Source organism: Sphaeramia orbicularis, chromosome 9 (genome assembly GCF_902148855.1).
Source record: "Sphaeramia orbicularis chromosome 9, fSphaOr1.1, whole genome shotgun sequence".
NCBI classification, from domain to species: Eukaryota; Metazoa; Chordata; class Actinopteri; order Kurtiformes; family Apogonidae; genus Sphaeramia; species Sphaeramia orbicularis.
The window spans coordinates 54,408,735-54,431,722 of NC_043965.1; the positions used below are offsets into that span (position 1 = coordinate 54,408,735).

Consider the following 22,988-nt stretch of genomic DNA (forward strand, 5'->3'; position numbering starts at 1 on the left):
TCTTGAGAGCTGGCCTGGTCTGTGGACACATGACTCAGGACACCCCTGTCAGTCCTCATTGCTCAGTGTGTCTCAGTGTGACCCTGTGATGTGGCTCTGCCTGTCTGTGCTGACTCTATAAAAGCTGCCAGCTCTCCGGCAGCAGCTCCGTTATTCTCCCTCTGCTTCAGGAAAGCGTTTCCAGAGACAGTCTGACAGCATGCCTCTGCTTCTGCGTGCACAGCTGCTCCTCTTCCTCATCTCCCTCTCATCCTGGATGGGGCTCAGCCGCTACATTGAGGTAAGAGCTCATTTTCAGTCTTACACCAAAACTACCATTTGTTCACACGACGCCTGTAAAGTTGCTATCTCACCTGCCATTCGCTCATGTTTTATTGTACAGGACAATGAACCTTCAGATGGATTATATTCTCTTCTCAGTTTGGAGCAGAAAAGAGAGTCAGAGGATTTTATTTTCCGCCGACCTCTCAGTAAGTGAAACAGAAAACAATAGTTTATTTCATCTGCTGATTGTACTTCACACTGATTACTGACTTACAGCAGTGGGAAAACTATTTGTGGAACTAATACTTTTACATAATTACAACTATGCTAAGTCATTAATTAAAAAAAAAAAACATTTATGCAGAGAAGATATTTATATTAGGACATTTTTTAGCCTAATCAGTATACACTTTGATTGGTCTGCACATGCACACGGAGCATACTGTAGACCACACATATTAGTGAGTAGTGCAAAAAAAAAAGTATTAGCAAGATTACAGAAAACAGAGTCAGTGTTTACGTAACTGTTCATCTGTCCTTGTTCAATAGCTCTTAAATCAATACATGACACACTGAAACGTAAGGGCTGGGTATCATTCACAATGATGAATATCAGAACTGATCAAAGTAGCCTGGCTATTAGAAATCTCCTAAATGACGTGTTGACTCAAAAGCCATTTTAAACTGTTTATAACAAATATATGGAACTAATGTCCTGTCAAAACTATGTTTTTTCATTGACAATGTATCTGTTTTTACAAAAACAAAATTACATGATAGAACAAATCTTCACTTTTCTTTCTCAGTCCCTCGTTATTCTAAATACAGAATAATTAGAAAACAAATCAATGGTGACTTAACATAAAAATATTAAAAAATATATAAAAATGTACAAACGTTGTGAATACTGTATGCACCAATGAGAACCATACATTAGATAATTAAATTTAGTACCAAATGACAGTTTGGTTGTGCCAAACTAACACAGTTTGGAATTAGACCCTATGCTGGACATATCGTTGTCTACACATTCTATTGAAATTAAACACAAGGAGAAAAAAAGAGAAAGAAATCCTTGTAACTGTTAATAAAAATTGTATTCAGTAATGCTTATTTTCTGCCAAAACTTTCAATAGCAACTTATTTGTTTTAGCATAAACAAAATTACATTTTTCTGCTGTATTTTTATACATGCAAAGTTGTACTGTTACATGAAAAAATACACAAATTTACCATAAGGATGTTTATTTGGTTTCAGCTCTTAAGGTTATAGACAACATCAGTGACTGTTCCTATATTGTTGTTCTCTGTGGAGCTTATGTGCTTCCAAACATACAAAACATGTTTTAGACATGCCCCTGGATTAACTAACTAGACCTGATTTGCAACTATAAAATGTGTTTATCAAACAAATGCACAATATTTTTGGTAAATAAATAAATAAATACATACATACATACATACATACATACATACATACATACATACATACATACAGGGGTTGGACAAAATAATGGAAACACCTTCTATGATGCCACAATGTTAGGTGTTTCCATTATTTTGTCCAACCCCTGTAAATATCAATGCATTTAAAAATGCAGACAAAAAAATACCATGTGGTTTTTATCACAATATTTCTGACATATTTGTGCTACCAATTTTCTCAAAAATGTCCTGAGTAATTCAGCCTCCACAACCAATCCAGCCCCCACATATCACTATAAATACATTCATTTGCAGTCATTACACAGATCAAATCATGTTAGCCGCATTATATTTTTGGGTTAGGGTTAACAATGTTATTTTCTAATTTGCAATACTAATGTTGTTCACATACAAGAACCACTGAGAATGACACAGAACTCAGCAGCTGCAAAATGACCAAATACAATGCATCCATATTTAAAAGCATATGTGGTAATGAGAAAGTAAAACTGTTTTTTTTTTTACTTGATGCATGATGTATTAGAAGTACATTGCGCATTTGTTTGATAGGTATGTTATTTATTTATGGTACAAAATGCATTAGGTCCTTAACAAGTGGCAAGAACCAAAGTGTGTAAATCTAAGTGTAAGAGTCACTAAATCACTTCCATAGACTTATATTTAATTTCTCTCTAAAGACAGTACTTTTTTCTAGGAGTCTTTGTGTGGGCTCACTAATAAATGTATGAGTGGTCCATCTTCAAGTTATTCTTCAACAGTAATCAGTTTAGTCTAAAAACATTGTTGTATGTTTGTTAATCATTTGCCCCATGCAGTTGTGGACAAAGGTTTTAGCAGTGACACAAATGACAAATGGGATTTATTTGCAAATAAAAGTCTTCTCCATGTTCTTGTCAATATAAGATAATAATAATAATAATAATAATAATAATAATAATAATAATAATAATAATAATAATAATAATAAACAAAGCTTGCTAAAACAAAATGTATGTTACTGTCAAAACGTTTGGCCATGACTGTATTGTCCAGTCAACATTTGCAATTAAAAGATCCTCAAAGATCTCCTGTGTCAGAAAATTAGGCTACATTTTTCCTTTTGTCATCAAGTGAGTTGTGATACAAAAGTGAAAAATGTGTGTGTTATGCCCAGACCTGTCTTTGTGTTCTCTGTAGGGTGCTTGGACATGTTGGCCACCGAAGGCTTGTTCACCTTCGTTGCGTCTCAGCCACAGTTGGCCTGCGCCGCCTTTGTCATCGCTGAACCCAGTGAGGTCATAAGTCTGGAGCTGTTTGACGTCAACATCGACTGCAACGCCGGAGATTTCATTAAGGTCAGCCCCAGACATAAAAAAATACACAAGTACAGGACACCCACACAATCCCAAGGGAGAAAAGGAGGTTCATGGCTGTGATATCTACACCCTGGATTCTTTATTATTTTCTTCCTATGTTTGATAGAACTGTTGCCAAACAGGGTTAAGGCAGCGTTTAAGGGCCAAATACTACACTGCCTCCTTCTTGCATTGGTCACATTTCCTAGAGCAAGTGAGGGGGAAGGAAAAGCCTTTGCTTCCAGAGCCAACCTGCCAGATCCAACACAGTTCATGTAGGCCACAGGGTCTGACACCCCAGCTCTGTGGGACCTGCACATTAGGCTTTTTGGAACAAGTGACACGTGGTTAACAAAACCTAAGAATACAGGCATGTAAATATGATTACAATATTTATAGAACAAAATTCATTTTGGATTATGTTTGTATTTGAAAACGATTAACAACATAACACTGAAGATGTCGCCACAAATCTTCTTGGACTGACAAGTGGTTAGAACCTCCAGACATAATTCTCTTTATTTTTATGAACTTACACACCCACAAAAAGGCAAAAGAAGGGATTCTGGATTTATTTATTTCATGAAACGTGATGTCAGTTTCTTGCCAAATAATGTGAAACGGTGCACAGAGTCTAATGTTTTACAGTCTTTTTAACTAACTCTATCCTCCATGTGGGGTCGTGTCTCTGGTCAATCAAACTGGCAGAAAAAATTTTTCCAAGCACCAGCATATTTTAACAGATTCTGTTCATTGTTGCTTATTCCTCCACACTGCTGATTCAAAGGTGCAATGAAAGGACACATATCCCTCATTTTAAGGTAATGTTGTTTTCCCTTAACTTGGGTCGACACCAGGGGTGTCCAGTCCTGGTCCTTGAGGGCTGGTATCCTGCATGTTTTAGATGTTTCCCTCTTCCAACACATCTGATTCAAATGATGAGCCTATCATCAAGCTCTGCAGAAGACTGATAACGACCGTCAAGTGGGCTGAAAGAGGGAAACATCTAAAATATGCAGGATACCATCCCTCAAGGACCAGGATTAGACATCCCTGGTCTACACTGTGCAATTTTGGGTGCATCAGATGAACAAGAATGGAGAAAATATAGTGGCAGTTGCTGCTCAAACATACACTGGTCTGCATTTTTTTTTTTTAGAAATTATCTGCTTCAGAGAATTAATGTGTTAAGTCTTACATACTGTAATAAGATGAACTGGAAAACAAAAGACACAAGTCTCGGTTAGCTGTTATTTTCAAGGTATATGATAAAGTGTTATTTCATATAAATATTGGTTTTTGTACGTTTATACAATAGATTTATAAATGTTCCACTGATAGAACCTGTAAAGTGAATGTATTGTCACTGGGGCTGCACGATGTTGGAAAAAACTGACACTGCGATTTTTTTTAACCCTGCAATATATATTGCAATATGAAAAAATACTCAGGCAGATATTATAGTTGTGTGGTGCCAACATAAATGGTCAAACAAATTAGTCGTGTTATCTCTTGTTCTGGTAACAGGTGCCAGACACTGTTGACAGAGAACATGTGTTTCAGTTAAATCCTTCTTGCAGCCGAAATAATTCCAGATAACTGACATTGCTTTTCTTTTTGGCCGCAAGTCTTCATTTTCGGTGATTTTCTCTTGTTTGTTGCCCATTTTTTCAATTTTGTTACCAGTGACTCACTCCATGAGCAGGAGTGTGGTCTGCTTCAGCAAACTGATTAACCCTTTCATGCATGAATTATGACAACCTTATTCAAGTTTTTTTTTTTCCTCAGTGTTTTTATTCCTCTTTAGGCATAAAAAAAAACAATGTAATTGAAATTTTTTTATGAATCTATTTTTTATGGAGTTACAAAAATGTCCACTCAGCTGGACACCATGCATTTAATTTTTGAAGCAACGAAACATGCATTTACTGACTGAAACTATGAAATAATTTTTTTTTAATGCCACTAATCTGATATTTTCTCACATTTTTAACATACTATAATACTACTTATTACTCACTCAGATAATATGCAACAAAAAAAACAACTTTTTCTTCTAAAAAATGTCCTAATTACTTTTAAATTAATTTTTGCTTTAGTTGGACCATAAGGGATTATCAGAAACAAGGAGCTCTCTGACAGGACGTTACTGTGTTTTGACCAGTAAGTGTCCACTGTGTTGGTTGATATGCAAGTAAAACAGTGGCGGCTGCTCGTGTTTCAGACAGGGGAAGCTCCATGTCGGCTTACATAAAAAAAAAATTGTCAAGTTGTTTAAACATAAATTCGGCCCTCTGTTCCTTTTTAAGAAAATGCTCAGTGACCTTATCGTACACAGTAGGCATCTTTTCCAGGGACTTGACCAGTGTCCTCTCAATGTCCAGCAGAGCTGGGCTGCTTAGATTGCCTTGGCCCGTTGTGTTGCGAGTGTAAGACTTCAGCCTTTTTAAACAAGAGATGCTCCTTTCACTCCAACCGAGCCGACAGTTTGACTGATTTAACTATCTACAAAATGATACTAAACTTGAACAAGAAATGATTAAATTATGGAACTGAAACAAGAAAATGCTGAAATTATGTTAAATTGAAACAAGAAGTACAATGAGTGTGTTTTATTTACAGTGCAAGAAATGAACGAGTAATTTCGTAGTGGTTTCTCTCTTGATTTCACAGCAGAATGCGCAACGGTATTAAACTGAACTGTGTCAGTGAAGGAGCAGATCTCAAAATAGCTGTCAATCAAACGGGATTCAGCCTTTCGACTGATCCTCCAATCAGCACGTGGGATTCTGGCATCCAGCCAGGCCGAGCTCCGCCCACAGCTCCATTCATCCCCAGAGACACCTGGCGTCTGGGGGCGGGACAACATCGTGGCATTTATCCAATTACCGTCCAGTTTTGAGGCAATGAAAAAAACTGTTCCACTCAGTCCCATTGAAGCCCAGAGACGGACACAGTCTACGGACAAATGCACTGAGCAGAGATGGAGGAGAAAACAGAAACACTGGAATGGAGGAGAAGTGAACAACATCCAGTCTGTTGATTTGTGATAAAGCTGATTCTGAACAAACTCATCTTTGAGATGAACGTGTTCTAACACATTTGTAGTCAATGAAATGTCAACACAACCGAACATATTTAACCATTTAATTTTCGTAATTTTAGGGGAAGCCAGGCTTCCACTGCAGTCTATGAGAAATCACCACTGAAGTAAAACAACAAAATCTATGAATATACAAGAGAATACAGGGGTTGGACAAAATAATGGAAACACCTTAAAACATCAACAAAATATAATTTAATATGGTGTAGGTCCGCCTTTTGCGGCAATTACAGCCTCAATTCTCCGAGGTATTGATTCATACAACTTGTGAATTGTTTCCAAAGGAATTTTAAGCCATTCTTCAGTTAGAATACCCTCCAACTCTTTTAGAGACGATGGCAGTGGAAATCGACGTCTTACTTGAATCTCTAAAACTGACCATAAATGCTCAATAATGTTGAGGTCTGGGGACTGTGCCGGCCATACGAGATGCTCAACTTCATTAGAATTTTCCTCATGCCATTCTTTAACAATTCTAGCTGTATGGATTGGGGCATTATCATCTTGAGGTGAAGGTGTTTCCATTATTTTGTCCAACCCCTGTAGTTGTCCACTGTAGCGACCAATATGCATGAAAGGGTTAAGAATGATTGTGATTGGTGGATCGCTGATAAATTCAATGAAAAAAATTAAATGAAAGTAACACATGTCTAAGACTAAAAGAGATCTTTAAATGAACATACCTACATTTATTTTGGAGCTATTATTGTCCGTCAAAGTCAGAAGGCTGCTCTGCACATTCCCACCTATGAGGCAACATAATTAGCTTTAAGAGAAAGAAAATCACAATAGTGTATCTACAGGGTGTCCCAAAAGTCTCCATACATAGGAAAAATAAACGTTTCTTGACATAAACCATTTTTATTTATATAATATGCTCTATATGACTGCCATTTTGTCTGGAACACATTTCAATGTGTGTCCTCCACTGCTGAAGAACTATAAAGAAGAAATATAAAGAAATACATGTTAGAACCATATGTATTATGTCTCCTATGTATGGAGACTTATGGGACACCCTGTATATTATAAAAGGACTGTGGAAGTGGACTCCGTCTGTGCATCTCTCACACTAAATCCGTACAGAGCTGACTGCTGCTGTTTGGTATTCTTATGCATTTTTGGTCAAGGAGGAGACTAGTGAAAATGGTGAGTTGATAGGCCCAATATTTTGGGAAATATTAGTAATTTTGGAATACAACAGCCTTATAACAGACTTGCCTAGAATCATAGAATTGAAGTGGGTTACCTAGCAACAGATAAACAATAGGGCCACGTTGCCATGGTGTCATATTTCCTGTGCAGAAACAGACATGCCAGCTGAGAGGTTATTCAACTGAAAATACCAGTGGAATTTACCAAGAAAGTAAAGAAAGTAAAGGGACGAACAGGATCAGAGGTAAGTTTATTATCTACCACATGTAGAAGCCATGGTTCCCCACAGGTCTGCACACTAGTTAAATATTCACACAAACAAGGTGGTCACACATTCAACATTGATGGAGAGTCAAACTGCTGCATAAAGTCTTCCCCTTCACACACACCAATGACTCAAACCTACAGACAGACAGACAGACAGACAGACGGATATATAGGTATATAGATGGTTGTTTAAGAAATGAGAAACTACTTATTAACCCTTTCATGCATATTGGTCACTACAGTGGACAGATTTTCTCCAGCTGTTCTCTTGTATATTCATGGGTTTTGTTGTTTTAGTTCCATATCAGCCAACACAGTGGACACTTATGCATCCTCCCAAACACTGACATTCATACAATTATTGGAACTTTGCTGCTCATGATAAACCTGATCTGCAGTAACATGTTTTAGTGTAAAATCAGTTGCTAATTGCTATTAGACTGTAATTAACAGTTTTCTGAAACAAAAAGGTTTTTTTTTTTTTTTTGCATATCCTCCTGAGACCCATCAATGCATTTTGTCCTCTATAGGGGACAAAAGTTTGGCAGTTTTACTTAAAAAATACTGTGCATTACAAAGGACATTCCATTAAAAAGTCAATCAGTAAATAAAAATTATTTTAAAAATGTATCTGCAAAAAGTGTTGCATTATGCAGTTTCCAATCAAGACAATTTTTTAATGTAAAAAAGCTATAACTGTCAAATTCCTGGGTCTCAGGAGGATATTATCTCCATGAAATGAGTAATAACTAATATTAGAGTATATAAAATGTGAGAAAACATTAGCAATTTAGCAATTAGCTGCATTAAAAATGTTATTATTTCATAGTTTTCACACAGTATATCCCTTTCTGATGATGAGTTTTAAATACATGTTTCTTTGCTTCAGAAATCATATGCATCGTGTCCAGCTGAATGGACATTTTTGTGACTCCATGAAAAATAGGTTCATAAAAAAAAAAAAAAAAAAAAAATCATTTGCATTGTTTTTTTCATGTCTAAAGAGGAATAAAAACACTCAAGAAAAAAATATTGACTAAGGTTCTCATAATTCATGCATGAAAGGGATAAATCAGGTAGGGTTAAAGAACTTACTGGTCTGGATGCGTTCAGTGCATATGTTGAAGTGTTATTAAACATATCTATTGGTAATGTGCAGACAGTATTTTGTTCTGAGACAAATATTCCTTTTGAGTAAAACCCATTCTCTCATTAATTCACAGAATTTCACATTTTGACCTAAGACCGTATCTGCGAAACAAACACCAACCAGCATTTTTGACTTCATTTTTCTTTATTGGTGACTCAAATTTGGTACTTGAGGCTGCTTTTATTCTGGAGAAATTTGACTTGTAGACCAGTGTTATCGAATAAAAAGCTCTTTGCTTTGCTTAGTTAAATCCAGCTCTGGACTTTTTTGGACCAGGCTGTGTATATTATGAAGTGATTAACACCACATTATGTAACTGTAAGTCCAAGTTGAGAAGCTTATTATTAGGCATTAGCTACGATCAGAGCCACGTAGACACCAGTAGTTTGTTAAAGGCTCTAAGGATGCCAACTCATGTGCCAAAGGGCTCATCCGGTCTATTTTTAACTTTCACCTCCAATAATCTGTAATGAACTTATTTCGGTGTTTTTTTGGCAGATGTTTGATGGCTGGGTTCTGAAGGGAGAAAAGTTCCCCAGCAACCTCGACCACCCTCTGCCGATGCACCAGCGCTACACAGACTACTGCTCCTCAACAGCAGCTGGGGCCAGCAGCCGCTCAGCTCAGAATGTCGCTATGGTCTTCTTCCGGATTCACAGCCATGACAGTGGCTTCACCCTTAATGTCAAAAAGCTACACAACCCTTTCCGTGAGTTTCTGATCCATGTTTTTGACATTTGGGTTAAAAAAAAAAAAAAAAAAAAAAAACAGAAAGGAAACTAAGACAATACCAGAGAAAACTACCCTTGAAAGGCTTCACCATGGTCTAAAGAACATGTCTGTTGTTTTATTTGTATGGATGCACTGAGGGTTGGACTGGTGGCAGTTTGTTTGTGTGCATGCATGCGTATTCTTCCTGGATATTCGTGCTTGGTTGAGCATCAATCACGGCCGAGAGCGACAGCAAGAGATTGAATGAGGGGCATGCACCTGTTTTCCAGCTTCTTAACAAACAGGGTGGTAACACTGTGTCCAGCAACATAACAATCACAGTGTGGCTGTAGGACAAGGGCACACACACACACACACAGAGGAAGACCACTTACACAGACAGTGAGTATAAAGGAACTGTCTATCAACAAACCTTCTGACGTCACTGGGACTATGTACATACACTGAGCATTAACAGCTTCTGCCAACACTTCTAGCCCTTTACTCAATGTGAACAGAAGTTTCTGTTAAAGAAAGAAGAAGGTGGAACTGCCAGCAAAGCACTATCCAAAAAAGAAACTTAGGGACGGATCCACTAAAGGTTTGGGTGTATTAAAACGTGTGCAAACTCACTGCACACGCAAAAAAATGTACAAGCTGATTTTCTAACAGTGCACACTAAGGGGTGTGTCTTTCGAAGGTGCAAATAGTGCATCTGCATCCAGTTAGTACATCTGACACAGTGAATAGAGGGAACACACATCCGTCACTTCCCCCCAGGCCACGCCCCTCTCAGTCAGACTGAGTGGCAAAAACAAACCGGCTCAACATGGCGGAGTATAGCAGTAACTACAGTGAGACCGGGAAAAATGTGGAATATAACGTGAAATTAAAGACAGTTGGACTGAACATGGATCCATACAAGCTACCAAACAACAAGTGTTCAACCAACACTGATCTGGGACACAAATCACCTATCCTGACATTTATATGAACCTGAGTTCAACGCCGGGAAAATCCCCAATGCAAAGGCTGAAAGCATCCAACAGACCCAGAGTTGTTTCCATCCTGGTCCTGGTTCATTAGAGGATTCCAGCTGGTGAGTGCTTTAATTCAACATACTATTGTTTTGGAGGTTTTGTGTCAGTGCAGACGGAGTTTCTTGGCGGTGATTTGGGCGGTGAAGGCCCAGCAGTAGTGCTCACAGTTCACTACTGATTTACTGGAGTTGAACCCTTAGTACTGACCCAAGTGAGTGGATGATCTACTGGTACTGTGGAGATTTAAGGAGAGTTCACATCAAATACTGGATCCAACACAGATCCAACAGCTTTGTGCTAGAGCAGCCCCTTATTTGGAAAACTAGGTTAGCCTCAGTTTAAGCTAGTTTACAAATCATGTAGAGCACAAGGTTCACAATCACACAACTGAAGACACAAACGATTCAGTTCTGAAATCTAGAACTAAATGACAGATGCTAACAGTAAGAGCTTTACTAAGAAGGAACGTTAGCAAAACCAGATGGAATTTAAGGGATGATTTTACACAAGAATACAACATAAATTAACATTACCTGACACAAATCCAGGTTTGGTTGTGTGGATTCCAGTTCTTTCTCTGAATTGCTGAATTGACCATCTGCTTCTTCTGTCTTTGGCTTTAGGTCGCCGCTAAAACGATAGCTCCCAGTGCTTTTGAAACCTATTTGTGCGATCAATGGCACAACAGCTCTGCCCCATTTTTTAGATTGTTCTAAAGTTTTCGCAGTATTCAAGCCAAAGCCGCTACTCATCTCCCTCTTTCTGCCACTCAGTGGATGTATCCGCAGTGACTTCCACTAGCGGTGACGTCACGTGCAGACCCTCTATATGTAATATGGGGCGTTTACACGCAGCTGTGGTGGGAGGAGAAAATGTAAATATAATACATGCAAAATGATTTATCAAACCCAAAAGCAAGTTTGCTGATAGAAACTGCGTCTATATTTCACACATCTCAAAAGTACGTAATTGTGCACACATGGAAGTGGTTAGGAGACAAAGAAATGATGAAACCAGATGCAGAGAACGCATTTTTCACCCTTGTGTGAACATTTTTGGAGTGACAGGAGAAAAAATAATTGAGACATATGCACCGACATTAGGCTACAGTGTGACAAAATTATGTGTGCCTGACAGTCATTCAGTAAACACCCCCCCCACACACACCCAGACACACACACACGCACGCATGCACACATCTTTAAAATGAAAACGGAATGAATGAATTAGTCATGCAATACCTTCTATAACTCCACTCAACTCAACGTCACATTTCCGTGCATCTGGATCATTCAGTCTGTGTTCCATTAGTGCTGGTTTATCCCACAGCAGTTTCTACAGTGTATTGTCTCCAGTAGCGCACGCAAAACCCTCATTCAAATAGGGCGGTCTCCAAGACTTTGCGCCTGATGTAATTTGTGCAAGCAATCTTGGTAAATCACCCACAAACCGCTGTTCCACCCCACACACAAAATTCTAGATTGTACAAGCAAATAAGTACACACAAATTGGGATCTTAGTAGATCTGACCCTTAATTCAGTCATATTTCATCCTTGCAGTGTTCAAGGAAGTAATACTTCTTGATATTTGTGTCATTGTGCTCTTTGTTTGATTGGCACCTCTCCTTTATAATAACATGTGTCAGCAGTAGGGTGTACCGCTATCAATTCATATTTCATTATATTCATATCTTCATCATCAGAACTTGAAATTGGATTTTCATGCACAGCTCTAATTGTGTCTCCTCTCACAGTCAGCTTTGATTATGTCCAATTTGTGACATGAGGTGTCAATAATGACTTTCTGTAGTGATGGGGAACTGTTAATTTGATATTACTCCCTCCTCTGTGTATGTGTGTGTGTGTGTGTGTGTGCGTGTGTGTGTGTGTGTGTGCGTGCGTGCGTGCGTGCCTGTGTGTGTGTCTGAAGCTTGTAACATCATGTCTCAGAGTCCGGAGGGCAGCTTCACCATGGTGATGCCACATCAGCGCAGGAACTGCAGCTTCTCCATCATCTATCCTGTAGAGATCCGACTGACAGAGCTGAGCTTGGGGCAGGCCAGAAGCAATGAGCTGGTCCCACAGGTGAGATGGAGCCACGAAGCAACCTTTAAAACAAGCCAAAGCCTGACAGAAATATCCACACTTAGAAAACATTTTCCTGAAACTGTCCTTAATGTAGAATGTCTTTAAAATACAAACAGTGGTCAGAGTTGGACTGTGTAATTAAATGACTCCAGTGTTTTGTCGCATGGTTTGTTATTAAAATGCATCACAACGTAACATTTGAGCTAAGATTTTCATTCACCACTGAGATCAGTAAAACCCCCTAAAGGCCACTGTGGACAAATTTTAAGCATTTAAATTTTTGCATTCCGTCAGTATAACTTTGCATTTCCTCATAACACAGATTTCATTCCCATGCTGTACATTTTGTGTCCCTCACAATACATTTGGATTACCTTGCAATTCCTTTGCATTATCAAAAAAAAAAAAAAAAAGTGGCAATACTATGTAATAACTTTTCATTACTAACAGTACATTTTGGATTTCCACACTAAACATTTTGTGTTCCTTGGCTATACGCTTATGTTCTCACACAACTGTTGCCTTTGTTCCACACCCTGTACATACAGATGGACACAGTGGCAGCTCCTTCAAACCTGGAAGAGGTACAGGCCATAAATCCTGTCCACTCTCTGTTATCCTGTGAGGCCTCAGGCACTTTAATGACATAATTAATTAAAAAACATACTCATCCAACACATTTTTCCAAAAGGTTATGTCATACCTTAGGATGTTTTAACACCTGAATCAATTGTATCTCCATCCATCCATCCATTTTCTTCTGCTTATCCAAGGCTGGGTTGCGGGGGCAACAGTCCAAGCAGGGATGCCCAGACCTCCCTCTCCCCAGACACCTCCTCGAGCAATTCAGTTCAGTTGTACCTGTTGTTCCAAAACAAGTCTTTGGCTCGGTTCCATTGTTCATATGTGAAAGCAGTAATCGTGCTTCGTTCCAGAATAAAACAGTCGAGCTGAGATCACATGGAAGAGGTGGTCTCAGCTCGATTGCAATCACTCCTTGGAGAGGTTTGTTTACAGTGTGAACATGACCACAGTGATAGAAATAGACAACTACAGTTTTCTCTACCACTCTGAGTATGATAGAATGCCTCATTGGCATCTGGGAAGATGAGCATCTATTGGAAATGCTCGATAACACGCACAAAAACTCCAAAGTATTTAAGATTTTCAGTGAGTGCATGAAGGGCATGGAGCAGTGTGAACACGAACCAAAACAAGGTGATGCACAACACTGGAACACATCGGAATACATTACTCCCTGAATTGGAACGAAATTCAGGTGTGAGAACACCCGTAGACGGAGGTAGATTTCATGAGGCTGATTTGTGTTCAGATCAGTCTGTCTGATCAGGTTGATTTTAATGACATATTTGATGTTTTAAAGAGAGGCAACCAGTTATAAATACTTCAAACGTTTGTCTCCAAAGTGTGTCAGCTGTGGGATTTTGACTTCACTTTAACATAGCAGTAGGAAACAGCATTGCTATCTAACATTTCTCTAGCAATACATTTGTGTTACCTTGAAAAATGTTTTGCAAGAAAATTGCCACTCATTTAACATTCCTTTGCACGCAGAGTCCAACAATATAATTATAGCCAGACGAAGCTGGCAAAGACAAAGGACGTTTGTAGAGGCATGCACAATACAAACTAACAAAGAGTCCTCCAGCTGTAGGGTGTTACCAGCGAGTATCTGACTGACCGGGAACAAGACGAGGGGAGGCACTGACACAACGTGGAGGAGAAGTCATAAAAAACAAACCGACAAAGAGTGCAGGGGAGAGTGAACTTACATAGAGTGTGGTGATTGAGGACAGGTGTGTGATGCAGATGAGCGGCAGGTGAGTGGAGAGAGGAGTAGTGACAATGGTGAACAAGAAAAGCACTTGGGGAGCGCAGACCTCCGCCAAGACAGATCTGTCCCCCCTGTGTTTGTTTGTTTGTTCGTTTGTTAGCAGAGGTCTGCGCTCTCCGAGTGCTTTTCTAGAAAAGACAGCACAGACCTGCGCCAAGGCCAATCATTGAGGACCCCCCGTGGAACCCCCCCATCCCCCATCCCCCATCCCCCACCCCCAATCACCACCAAAATTTCATCATTTTTTCATTGTGCCAGTATCAACATTTCCTGAAAATTTCATGAAAATCCATGCATAACTTTTTGAGTTATCTTGCTAACAAACAAACACGCACACAAAGCAAAGCGATCCCAATACCTCCTGGCGGAGGTAATGAGTAGACGTGACACATTGTTATTATCACTAAAATTACATTGTAAAGTTCTATGAGTTGATCCAAGCTGCCGTGTTGCATAGCAGATAAAGCCAGAATAATGGATTGCAAAGAGATACTGTACCTCATTGTGAGAAGAAAAGAAATAAAATCTCTACTTTTAAAAAAGTTTATTTTTTTAATGTAACTTATAGTTTACTTTTCTGAAATACAATGTACTTTCTAATTTAACGTACTACAATGAAAATATGAAAGCAGTAATTGATTACTATATATTTTAGTTCTTTTTTTTCTGTGAAAAACCCCAGTCATATCCTCCATCCATCCATCCATTCTCTTCCGCGTATCCGGGGCCGGGTCGCGGGGGTAACAGTCTAATCAGGGATGCCCAGACTTCCCTCTCCCCAGACACCTCTTCCAGCTCTTCTGGGGGGATCCCGAGGCGTTCCCAGGCCAGCCGAGAGACATAGTCTGTCCAACGTGTCCTGGGTCTTCCCCGAGGCCTCCTCCCAGTGGGACATGCCCGGAACACCTCCCCAGGGAGGCGTCCAGGAGGCATCCGAAACAGATGCCCGAGCCACCTCAGCTGGCCCCTCTCGACGCGGAGGAGCAGCGGCTCTACTCCGAGGTCCTCCCTGGTGACTGAGCTCCTCACCCTATCCCTAAGGGTGCGCCCAGCCACCCGACGGAGGAAACTCATTTCGACCGCTTGTATCCGGGATCTTGTCCTTTCGGTCATGACCCAAAGCTCATGACCATAGGTGAGGGTAGGAACGTAGATTGACTGGTAAATCGAGAGCTTCGCCTCTCGGCTCAGCTCCTTCTTTACCACAACCGACCGGTACAGCGACCGCATCACTGCAGACGCTGCACCGATCCGTCTGTCAATCTCACGCTCCATCCTTCCCTCACTCGTGAACAAGACCCCGAGATACTTAAACTCCTCCACTTGGGGCAAAGACTCCCCACCGACCCAGAGAGGGCAAACCACCTTTTTCCGGTCGAGAACCATGGCCTCGGATTTGGAGGTGCTGATCCTCATCCCGCTCGCTTCACACTCAGCTGCAAACCGCCCCAGTGCACGCTGAAGGTCCAGGTTCGATGAGGCCAACAGGACAACATCATCCGCAAAAAGCAGAGATGAAATCCTGTGGTCCCCAAACCGGACCCCCTCCGGCCCTTGGCTGCGCCTAGAAATTCTGTCCATAAAAATTATGAACAGAACCGGTGACAAAGGGCAGCCCTGCCAGAGTCCAACATGCACCTGGAACAGGTCTGACTTACTGCCGGCAATGCGAACCAGGCTCCTGCTTCGGTCATACAAGGACCGGACTGCCCTTAGCAAAGGGCCCCGGACCCCATACTCCCGAAGCACCCCCCACAAGATACCACGAGGGACACGGTCGAACGCCTTCTCCAGATCCACAAAACACATGTGGACTGGTTGGGCAAACTCCCATGAACCCTCGAGCACCCGATGGAGAGTATAGAGCTGGTCCAGTGTTCCACGACCAGGACGAAAACCGCATTGTTCCTCCTGGATCCGAGGTTCGACTATCGGTCGGATCCTCCTCTCCAGTACCCTGGAATAGACTTTCCCCGGGAGGCTGAGGAGTGTGATCCCCCTATAGTTGGAGCACATCCTCCGGTCCCCTTTCTTAAAAAGGGGAACCACCACCCCGGTCTGCCAATCCAGAGGTACTGTCCCCGACCGCCACGTGATGGTACAGAGACGTGCAGGGACTGTCTTGGTTGACACGTCTCTGTAACATCGCGTGGCAGTCATATCCTAATTATCACTAATCTGTTAAAAGAAAAAGCCATAAGTATGCCAAACTGCAGCAGTCAGCTCTTTCCAGATTTTGTGTGATTCCCAAGACACACACACATGCACACACACACACACATACACACACACATACACACAAAGGCCATTTGGCTTTTATAATATAGATAGCTTCACCTGTCAAAAAGTCGAACCATAGAAAATCAGTGATTCTGGTTTTGTAAGTGTGCTATGGCATAAACAGTCCGAGAGAAAACTGAAAATTAAACAAAATGAACAGAGTGTATATACTGTCATAGAATCCATTAAAGTCATAATAAAGATTTATAGTCAAAAAACGCAACATGAAATCTGCATCTCTCTAAGTAACATAGGAGCAGAAATTGCGTCAAAGATTTCTATGAAAAACAGAACAAAAGAAAATGAGTCCTGAAGCTGTTGGCAGCTGCTCTGACATTAGCTGCCAAACTGCTGACATTATGATAAACTGCCATCGCCAAACATAACAACCTGACATTTCTCCTCAAATGTTAGAGGAAGGTATCCAAGTTAACTGAGCCAAGTGTCACAATTTGTAGGAATGGATTTAACAGGAAAAGGCAATTTCATTTAATAACATGTCATATAAAGAAGTACAACAAATAGAAAAAAAAAACATCACATGACGTATTGTATAATCTATCAGTACTCCCTGAAAATCTGATCGCTGCCTCAAACCTTTAAAACAAGTTGGTCTTATTTTCCATGTTACATCATTAAGCACCTAAATATACAGTGTGTCATTGTGCATGACTGCTGAACAGAACACTGATCTGCAGTACCACTACTGGGAGAAAAACACCAACCAGCACCTTCAGTCAATCAGTTTTTATTTGCCTAAGGTAAACTGTTCTAAATAGATAGATAAAAGAAGGTGTTAGGGCTAGAATAAAAAAAAAAAAAAAATTGTACGTGAAAAATCTGCTTTAAACGTATTACCATATGAAGACACTGTAGACCCCTGTAGGATGAAAGTACAGCTGATCCTTTCTGGACCTTCTAGAGCAGGGCTGTCAAACTCATTTTAGTTCAGTTCCACATTCAGCTAAATTTGATCTGCAGTGGGCCGAACCAGTAAAATAATAATATAATAGTATATAAATAATGTCAACTCCAAACTTGTCTCTATGTTTTAGAGTGAAAAAAGTAAATTTACATGATGAAAAGGTTTACATCTACAAACTATCCTTTCAAGCAATGTGAATAACATGAACAAACTGAAAAAATAAGTGTAATTTTAACAATATTCTGCCTCAGTTCATCATTTACACATGTACATTTTAACTTACAGATCACAGTGGATCTACAAACACACAAAACATTTAGTAACAGACAGAAGATTGTTAAAATTGTACTTACTTCTCTTAAGACATTTCAGGTTGTTCATATTTTTGTTCAAGTTATTCACATTTTTTGGTGAAATTATACTTTGTTTTCGTGTAAATACATAACAATATTTACATTTACAAAGAGAAAATTTGGAGTTGTCGTTATTTATATGTTATTATGGTAGTATTTTACTGGTCCTGCCCACTTTACATTGAATTGGTCTGAATGTGGAACCTGAACTTAAAGGATTGTTAACATCTTAATGTAATTTTTGCATTTCACAAATTCCTCCCAAGGGCCGGACTGGACCCTTTGGCAGGCCGGATTTGGCCCCCGGGCCGCATGTTTGACACCTGTGCTCTAGAGGTAGGACTAGTCCCAATTAAGTGATGAGTAGTCCACAAGTAAATCAGAAGAACCCATCTGTCGTTGGAGGGTTCGACAGTAGTAGCCTTTGGATTTGAGGTGGATGAGGGTATAAAAAAACCACATCCTGTCTCCTATTGGTTTCTAAGGCTACGTTCAGACTGTAGGCAAATGTGGTCCAAATTCGATTTTTTTGCCCATATTTGACCTGTATCCGATCTGTTAAAGACAATTTGAACAGCGCAAATCCAATTTTTTCAAATCCCACCCAGACCACTTTCATATGTGGTCCTAAATCCGATACGTATCTGATATTTTACAATGCGACTTCAGTCTGAACGCCCAGGTCGCATTTATCCAACCTTTATGTCATTGAAATCCAACAAAAATCACAATTCTGTGTCCCAGGAGGAGGAGAGGCGGGAAAAACATATTTCCTTCCGTAAACACAGTGCGTGTCTGCATGGTCGTGTATTAGTCAGGACCTCTTTTGTGGGTCACATCAGGGTCACATTCAGTTCATACTCAAAACTGATAGAAGTCGCATTTATTGTGAAATATGAACGAGCACACAAAAAAATCGGATTTCACCCAAAAAATTTGAATTGTGCATCAAGACCTGCTGTCTGATTGTAGCCGAAGTGCAGGCAATAGCTGTGCTTTGGTTGGAGTTCTTGGTTTGGTTTAAATCCTTTGGTCTGAAATGTGACACTGAACTCTAAAACATGTATTTCTGTAAACTGGATTATACTGTGTGACTTAATTGTGATGAGTTTTATGTGTAGGAATGGCCACTTCACACCAATTCCAGATATAAAACCCTTTTGAGTCTTCCCACTCTGATGCTAATATAGAATCAACTGCTTCATGACATTTGGAGAATAAGTTAGTAATACTGATCTAGTCGGAGGTGAGAGGTCTGCTCGCCTTTCAGCCTCATAAAACTTGTTAATTTTCCAGCTTGGAAATTTGTGTGATTTGACTGAATGTTGATTTTTTTATGTATGCCTGTTCTTAGCTAAGACCTTTTCGTTGCCTCTTCTGGTTCTTTGTAAGTGTTTTGGGATTCCCAGTCCTGTGGATGCCGCTGAACAGCCCATACCTGGACATTCATCCCCTCCTCGTCTCCCTTGGTTTCTCTCTGGCTTTGTAGCACATTTCACTTATGAAGATACATTACAAAGAATCATGGGTAAAGTTAGACTCAGATCGGGGGATAAGTTACAGTTTAAAGGTATAACATGTTACGTATATGAAGATATTTACATGTAGTAATCCCTCTTTTATTTCCAATGTATGAATGAAATATAACGTACCTTAAAAATGAACATATTCCCTGATTTTCTAAGCTATCATTTCTAAGCTGTCTCAGTTGCATACATCCATGATAACAGGAAGAACATTGATTTTTTTCTTTTTTTGGAGAGGTTGCTGTAGGGCTTCTTGAAAATATCCAAAGGTAATATTTCTGCCCACTCCTGAGTGCTTTAGTACATCTCCTGCTCCTCTATAATACACGACTGTTGAACTGGAGTTAGCTAATATTAACAAATAACAAAGCCACAGGAAACCACAAACTTCACACCAGCACACAAGTTTACACATATCTTGCATATGTACACCTTTAACCTTTTTGTTTAGTTCAAATGTTCACTACCATTTGAATGTTTAATAAGACTCATGCATCCTCATGAGCTTTAGTAGAGTTTGTATTGGAATCTGAGTTGTGAGTCAAAGGTCTTTAACTTTTTTTGCAGCCACCTGTTCAGAGAGGGTGCGGGGTCTTCAGTTGGTTGCAGTGTATAACTTTATTTATTTATTTACACATCACAAACAACAAGAAAAAAAAAAAAAAATTCAAGTAACACCATTGTGCAGGAGAGGTGAGAGGCCAAAAAGGCTTATATAAATACCTCTCCAAGCAAATAAACAAAACACACAAAAAAGATTAAAAATTCAATAGAATTTAAAAAAAAAAAAAAAAAAATCAAATGATATTAAACACTAAAATCTTTCATAAATTGGAGTCCTTTTCAGTTGCTTTTTAAATAAGGATAAAGACGATCTTGATAACTTCACCTTTAGATGTTGCTAACCCCTTAAATACTTCTATATGAATATCATTTCGAACAGCCATGGTTGAAAAGTGCCACGAGCAGATAGAACAGTACCACAGTTTGATAGAAATACATCTAGAAGTGTTGACCTCAATTATATTTTTGGTTCAGAAACATTGAAATTATACGAGTCTTTAATGATGGGGTTGATCTGAAAAGGCCAAGTGACTGAACATATTATGTACTGATTGGGTAAAACAAACATTTGCAAAGGTCACTGGTCAGATATGGAGATACCATTCTTGTGAATGGAGTAGTGTCACAATTAATGGAAAAACTGGAGAGTAGAACAAGAACAAACACTAAAATTCACACACAGAGGAATAAAGGGAGAGAAATGTTTGTCCCATACTGAACTGAAGGGAAAGCATCAATCTATGTGTGTGCTGTTTGTTTTGTACAGAGGCAGGTGTGGTCAGGCTGCTCAGGGTCAGGTGACTATGTGGAGCTGTTAGGAGGGAACGGGGTGGATACATCCCACATGTCCCCGGTGGCTGACCTCTGTTTCTCCCACAGTGGCCTCGGTGAGTATGAAAACCTGGCCTTGGCTTTAACAGCAGGTTTCAACAAGAACACAAAGAGACATGAAAGCAACTTGTAATAGAAAATCATAATAATATCTATCTATCTATCTATCTATCTATCTATCTATCTATCTATCTATCTATCTATCTATCTATCTATCTATCTATCTATCTATCTATCTATCTATCTATCTATCTATCCACCATGTCACTGATCTGTGATAGATTTACATTATGTAAAAAATCAACTGTTCGTTTTGTCAGTTTTCAGTTGCAAATAATTTGGTGCAAATCACTTCTACCTTTTTTTCTGGGAAAATAATACTGCCTAATTGCAATCAGCTATCAACTTTTCCTGCTCCAAAATATTGTCATTATATGAGGTTTAAAATGAGTTCATCCCAGTGTTGTTGGACTCAGGGCTGCCCAGTGGACATGACATGCTGTGTGTGTGCTCCAGTGTAAATTCTCTGTTTTTCTCTTTGGCTCTCCCTGTGGCGCCTCAGCCCAGATGAAGATTGGTTGTGATAACTCAGTGGTCAGGCTGGTGTCCAGTGGGAACTATATCAACCGTGTTTCCTTCCAGTACCGACTACTGGAACGCAGTGAGCTGCCCAAAACCCAAGAGAACAGTTTGGATAACTTCTGCTCTGTGGAATGAGATCAAACGCACCAACATGCACACTCACAAATCAAAATGTCAAGTCTGTAAAATAATGGTTTCATGAAAATATCTCATTTGACTAATGTCATTGATAAATATTTTGTATTGTTTATGCCAAATATTTTATTTAGTATCCTAATTATGATAGCATATTTATTTTTTAAAAAATGGTTTATTAATCTCTTTCTTCATAAGAATGATGAATGATGGGGATTTAGCTGTTTTTTTTTTTCAGTTACTTGTTATGAAATTCTGTAAAATGTTTCTTGGAAAACCATTGCTTTCAAAGAAATGGTTTTCTGCTTTCACTACTGTTTATATTGCCTTTGAAATTGAAAAATAAACATTACTTGCATGTTAAAGCACATTTTATTGTTTTTCTTTTGCTGGTGGAGTATTTTAATGGACTTTCAGATCCATTTAGAGCTGCATATTAGCATGGGTTTACAGTCCTTCAGCAAGGTCCATTACCAAGGGATTATTGTTTTCATGACATGACACGAGAATGTTCTTCAGTCTCATCCAACAGCATCATGATTTGTACCCATGTACTAGATCTATCATGCTTCTTTATCAGGCATTGCTTACTTTTGGGTTTGAAAAGGCAGACTTGTGGTTAAGAGGCTCATATCTTGTTTTTTTTGTAAACAGAACAACAATAGTTAATGTTAATGTTAATGTTAATGTTAATGTTAATGTTAATGTAATAGTTTTGGGTTTTTTTTTACCCAACATGGTGCAAAAACATCATTTATATTGCTGTATAATGTGAATACATAAAGTAAGGGTGTTTTCACACCTGGATCGTTTGGAGCCATTGTTCTGGAACAAATCTTTGGCTCCGTTCCATTGTTCATATGTTAAAGCAGTAATTGTGCTTCGTTCCGGAACAAAACAACTGAGCTGAGATCTCTTGGAAGAGGTGGTCTCAGCTCGGTTGCAATTGCTCCTTGGAGCGGTTTGTTTACAGTGTGAGCATGACCACAGTGATAGAAACAGACAACTACAGTTTTCTTTACCACTCTGAGCGGGACCGGTTCCAGATAGTCACATATGAGGTGGCAATAAGGAATGTGAAGGGGGCACATGCCGCTGGGGGGATTATATGGGGGGTGCGTTCTGTATCATACATACTAGTGATAGGCGATTCATGAACGAATCATTCAAAAGAATCGATTCATGTAAGTGAATGTGTTGAATCGATTGGCGAACTCAACTTAATTAATTCAGCAGCACTTTGCTAATATTATTATCTATTCATCACATAAACTAGTCGGACTCACTCATTAAGTTGGAGGCGGAAGTGCTGTGACGCACTGTGCAGCACCCCTAGTCTCTACTACAGTAAGATCTCTGATTGTACCACGTGACTACTT

General features: G+C 39.5%; 1 protein-coding gene and 1 long non-coding RNA gene across 2 annotated transcripts; one reads left to right on the top strand and one right to left on the bottom strand.

The window, feature by feature from the left end:
* The first annotated feature begins 121 nt into the window (after positions 1-121).
* On the top strand, positions 122-21,973 carry LOC115425650 (corticotropin-releasing factor-binding protein-like). Its single transcript, XM_030143326.1, has 7 exons — positions 122-280; positions 383-470; positions 2,887-3,044; positions 9,218-9,428; positions 12,401-12,555; positions 20,828-20,948; positions 21,455-21,973. The coding sequence occupies exons 1-7, from the start codon at positions 200-202 to the stop codon at positions 21,607-21,609; spliced, it is 969 nt and encodes a 322-aa protein (XP_029999186.1). The 5' UTR covers positions 122-199; the 3' UTR covers positions 21,610-21,973.
* Positions 13,283-15,251, bottom strand: LOC115425672 (uncharacterized). The gene is made up of 2 exons (XR_003936259.1): positions 15,200-15,251; positions 13,283-13,391 (listed from the first exon to the last, which is right to left on the bottom strand). It is a non-coding gene; the product is annotated as an uncharacterized LOC115425672 (long non-coding RNA).
* Positions 21,974-22,988: the final 1,015 nt, after the last annotated feature.

Coding starts and splice junctions, on each gene's coding strand:
- LOC115425650 (XM_030143326.1), top strand. CDS start 200: ATGCCTCTGCTTCTGCGTGCACAGCTGCTCCTCTTCCTCATCTCCCTC. Junction 471..2,886: donor TATTTTCCGCCGACCTCTCA/GTAAGTGAAACA, acceptor TGTTCTCTGTAG/GGTGCTTGGACATGTTGGCC. Junction 3,045..9,217: donor ACGCCGGAGATTTCATTAAG/GTCAGCCCCAGA, acceptor TTTTTTTGGCAG/ATGTTTGATGGCTGGGTTCT.